Source organism: Cebus imitator, unplaced genomic scaffold (assembly GCF_001604975.1).
Source record: "Cebus imitator isolate Cc_AM_T3 unplaced genomic scaffold, Cebus_imitator-1.0 Scaffold775, whole genome shotgun sequence".
NCBI lineage: Eukaryota > Metazoa > Chordata > Mammalia > Primates > Cebidae > Cebus > Cebus imitator.
In genome coordinates, this window is record NW_016108090.1 from 142381 (window position 1) to 146265 (window position 3885).

General features: G+C 41.5%; 2 protein-coding genes and 1 pseudogene across 3 annotated transcripts in view; 1 reads left to right on the plus strand and 2 right to left on the minus strand.

Annotated features, from left to right (window-relative positions):
• The window catches only part of LOC108297137 (zinc finger protein 429-like), a 68574-nt gene that overhangs the window by 54657 nt on the left and 10032 nt on the right, over positions 1-3885 (minus strand). The gene's annotated exons all lie outside the window — the stretch shown is intronic.
• The window catches only part of LOC108297136, a 47269-nt pseudogene that overhangs the window by 33278 nt on the left and 10106 nt on the right, over positions 1-3885 (minus strand). The gene's annotated exons all lie outside the window — the stretch shown is intronic.
• LOC108297143 (transcription initiation factor IIA subunit 2-like) lies at positions 823-1833 on the plus strand. The gene is made up of 2 exons (XM_037735306.1): positions 823-976; positions 1293-1833. Exon 2 carries the CDS (start codon positions 1310-1312, stop codon positions 1637-1639), a length of 330 nt encoding a protein of 109 aa, XP_037591234.1. The 5' UTR covers positions 823-976; positions 1293-1309; the 3' UTR covers positions 1640-1833.

Sequence of the window (3885 nt, forward strand, 5' to 3'; positions counted from 1 at the left end):
GAACCCAGGAGGTGGAGGTTATGGTGAGCCAAGATCACGCCATTGCACTCTAGCCTGGGTAACAGGAGTGAAACTCCGTCTCAAAAAAAAAAAAAAGAAAACCTAATTTAAGAAGGGCAGCTGCTGGATTAACTGTGATGGTTGATGCACATTAGCTGTATTAAGATAATAACGAAGAGAAAAATAATTAACTCTATAGTGACAAAATTTGTCAGAGAGCTCCTTAACCAAGTGAATCATTAACATGAACTGCACTAGGACAAAGTTTTATGATATGCTGACGCACACAGAATGACACAGCATCATGATGATCTTGCCTCTCCAAAACTGAATTATAGTCTGAATTTTAACACAAAAAATAAGTTTCATGCAAAGTTCAGGATACAGATATCTTCCCTGTTCTATAATTTGTAACAATAATTTTAAGTGGTCTCTCTTTAGTGCCCTAGAGAGGAGGTATCTCCTGATATTTTTTTTTAAAACTTCCCGCTTAATAAAGTTTATTTTATTTAAGTAAGCATTTGCTTAATCCTGTTTTGCATAGAGGTAATGGAGAACTCAGATGAAACTTCAACATTACATGTTTTCCATCTTTACAAACTACTCCAGCTTTTTCCCAAAAGGAATCTCAAGTATCCATACCTTTTCATGTGCAACAGCCACAAAGGGAACATTTTTAATAGTGCAGATTATAAATTCATGGTAGAAATTCTGTACGGTGTATAAGAAGTCACAGCGTAAAGAGTATAGAAAGGGCTCTGGTATATATAAAATAATATTTTTGATAGAAGCTTGATTATCATAAGAATTTTTAAAAGTAGTTAAAATAAACTCTTTAGGGTGGCTTCTGCGGTGGCTGAAGAGGTGGGCAGAGAAGTAGGAACCTCCTGTTGGGCTTGTGGCGGCTTCTGTCCGCTCCGTGGCGGGAAGCGCCTTCCCCACAGGACATCAATGCAAGCTTGAATAAGAAAAACAAATTCTTGCCGGGCGCGGTGGCTCAAGCCTGTAATCCCAGCACTTTGGGAGGCTGAGGCGGGTGGATCACAAGGTCAAGAGATCGAGACCAACCTGGTCAACATGGTGAAACCCCGTCTCTACTAAAACTACAAAAAATTAGCTGGGCATGGTGGCACGTGCCTGTAATCCCAGCTACTCAGGAGGCTAAGGCAGGAGAATTGCCTGAACCCAGGAGGCGGAGGTTGCTGTGAGCCGAGATCGCGCCATTGCACTCTAGGCTGGGTAACAAGAGCGAAACTCCGTCTCAAAAAAAAAAAAAAAAGAAAGAAAAACAAATTCTTCCTCATAAGCCATGGCATATCAGTTATACAGAAATACCACTTTGGGAAACAGTCTTCAGGAGAGCCTAGATGAGCTGATACAGTCTCGACAGATCACCCCCCAACTTGCCCTTCAAGTTCTACTTCAGTTTGATAAGGCTATAAATTCAGCATTGGCTCAGAGGGTCAGGAACAGAGTCAATTTCAGGGGCGCGCTAAATACGTACGGATTCTGCGATAACGTGTGGACTTTTGTATTGAATGATGTTGAATTCAGAGAGGTGACAGAACTTATTAAAGTGGAAAAAGTGAAAACTGTTGCCTGTGATGGAAAAAATACTGGCTCCAATACTACAGAATGAAAAGGGAAAAATGCCTTCTTTTATACCATCTTCTGTTATTCATTGCTTTTGAAGAGAAGCATAGAAGAGACTTTATTTATTCTAGAACTGCAGAAATGACTACACTGTACTATACCAGAGAATTCCACTAGGAAGAAGCTTATAACTCTGTAGCCTCTTACCTTTATAAAAAAAAAAAAAAAAAAAAAAAAAATTTTTTTAAAAAAAAAAAAAAAAAAAAAAAAAAAAAAAAACTCTTCAGGGAGGAATAACACAATAGAGAAGTAAAGACTTGCATGGCATTCTAGGAGGCAGAGTGGACACAGCTCTTAATCTGAGACATGTTTTGCTTAAAAAAAAAAGGTTATTTTTTCCTCTCTCTCCTCCTTTTCTGAGAATTCCTTTCAGATTAGATTCTTTGAACAAATGACTCCTCCATGTTGAGAACATGTCTTTAAAGATGTCAGCACCACCTGCCTACCTGCTACCACCAGACCCCCAGGCAGAAGGACCAAGACCGGCAGAAAAAGCTCACTCCTTTCTGTCCTTTACAGCAAAAAAGACTCAGTAACAATGTGCTGAAAATGCAGCACAAAGATATAAAAAATTGAGCACAGGGAGATCTAAATATGTTTCACTTTTCCTTTTCTCAGGTGCCCTTTCCTGTTACAAACATCACAAATTTCTGCTTCAGTAATAAAAATATGTGGCACAGCTGAGCAAGGTGGCTCATGCCTGTAATCCCAGCACTTTGGAAGGCCGAGGCTGGTGGATCAAGAGGTTAGAAGATGGAGACCATTTTGGCTAACATGATGAAATCTTGTCTCTACTAAAAATACAAAAAATTAGCCAGGTGAAATGGCACGTGCCTGCAGTCCCAAATCCTTGGTTGAGGCAGTAAAATCACTTGAACCCAGGCAGAGGTTGCATTGAGCCAAGATTGTATTACTGCACGTTACCCTGGTCAACAGAGTGAGACTCTGCCTTGGAAAAGAGAAAAAAGAAAAGAAAATATGGGTCACATTGCCCTGTCCCTACCAAGCCCAAAGGGAAACAGTCCTGTGGCCACCGTTTAGTGCAAAGGTGGAACTTAACTCACGAATGTACCTGGAACACCCCATACTTAATTCTGGCCTCACTTTAGAGTCACATGAGGCACTTGATTACAACAACAGGGATGCCTCCACCCAGAAGAATAAACAGAATCTGCGGAAAGGGCACAAATAAACACATGTGTGCACATTAACCATGGAATCTTAATGAGAAGTCTGAGCTGATAACCACTTAGCTAAGCATTGCCTCTCAAGTTTTGTTTTGTTTTTTTTTTATAAAGACAGGTTTTCACCATGTTGGTCAGGCTGGTCTTGAACTCCCGACCTCAGGTGATCCGCCCGCCTTGGCCTCCAAAGTGCTTGGATTACAGGCGTGAGCTACCACGCCCGGCCTCAAGTTTTAATGGGATTAGAAATCACCTGGTAATTTTGGCTCCATTCTATGCCATGTGATTCTGTAGATTTGGAAAGGGTCTGTGGATGAAGGTTTTAAGCAAGTTCCCTGTAAATCCTGATATTCCTCCCCCTGAACTCATTATTAGCATTAAGTAGAGAAAGCAGGCACAGCACAGAGTCCCTAACACTCAGCACTCTTGTCACAACACAAATGCTTCAGGTACAAATAAAAACAACTCATCTCTCCCAGGCTCAGTGGCTTATGCCTGTAATCCCAGGGTTTTGAAAGGCTGAGGTGGGTAGATCATGTGAGGTTGGGAGTTCAAGACCAGGTTGACCAACATGGAGAAACCCTGTCTCTACTAAAAATACAAAAAAAATTAGCCAGGCATGGTTGTGCATGCCTGTAATCCCAGCTACTTGGGAGAGTGAAACAGAAAAATTGCTTGAACCCGAGAGACAGAGGTTGCAGTGAGATGAGATCGTGCCATTGCACTCCAGCCTGGATGACAAGAGTGAAACTCTGTCTCAAATACATACATGCATGCATGCATACAACCCATCTCCATCCTGAAGTTTCATATTCTTTGCTTTCTCCTTAAAGTTTACAGAGGAAACAGAAGGCAGTAATATCTGAATTAGCCTGCATTTAGCAACTACATGTACACAGGTACTAATGCAAGGTTTATTGCCAGGCGCGGTGGCTCACGCCTATAATCCCAGCACTTTGGGAGGCCGAGGCGGGTGGATCACGAGGTCAAGAGATCGAGACCATCCTGGTCAACATGGTGAAACCCCGTCTCTACTAAAAATACAAAA

What these genes read in the sequence shown, in the direction of transcription:
- LOC108297143 (XM_037735306.1), top strand. Translation starts at nt 1,310, where the DNA reads ATGGCATATCAGTTATACAGAAATACCACTTTGGGAAACAGTCTTCAG.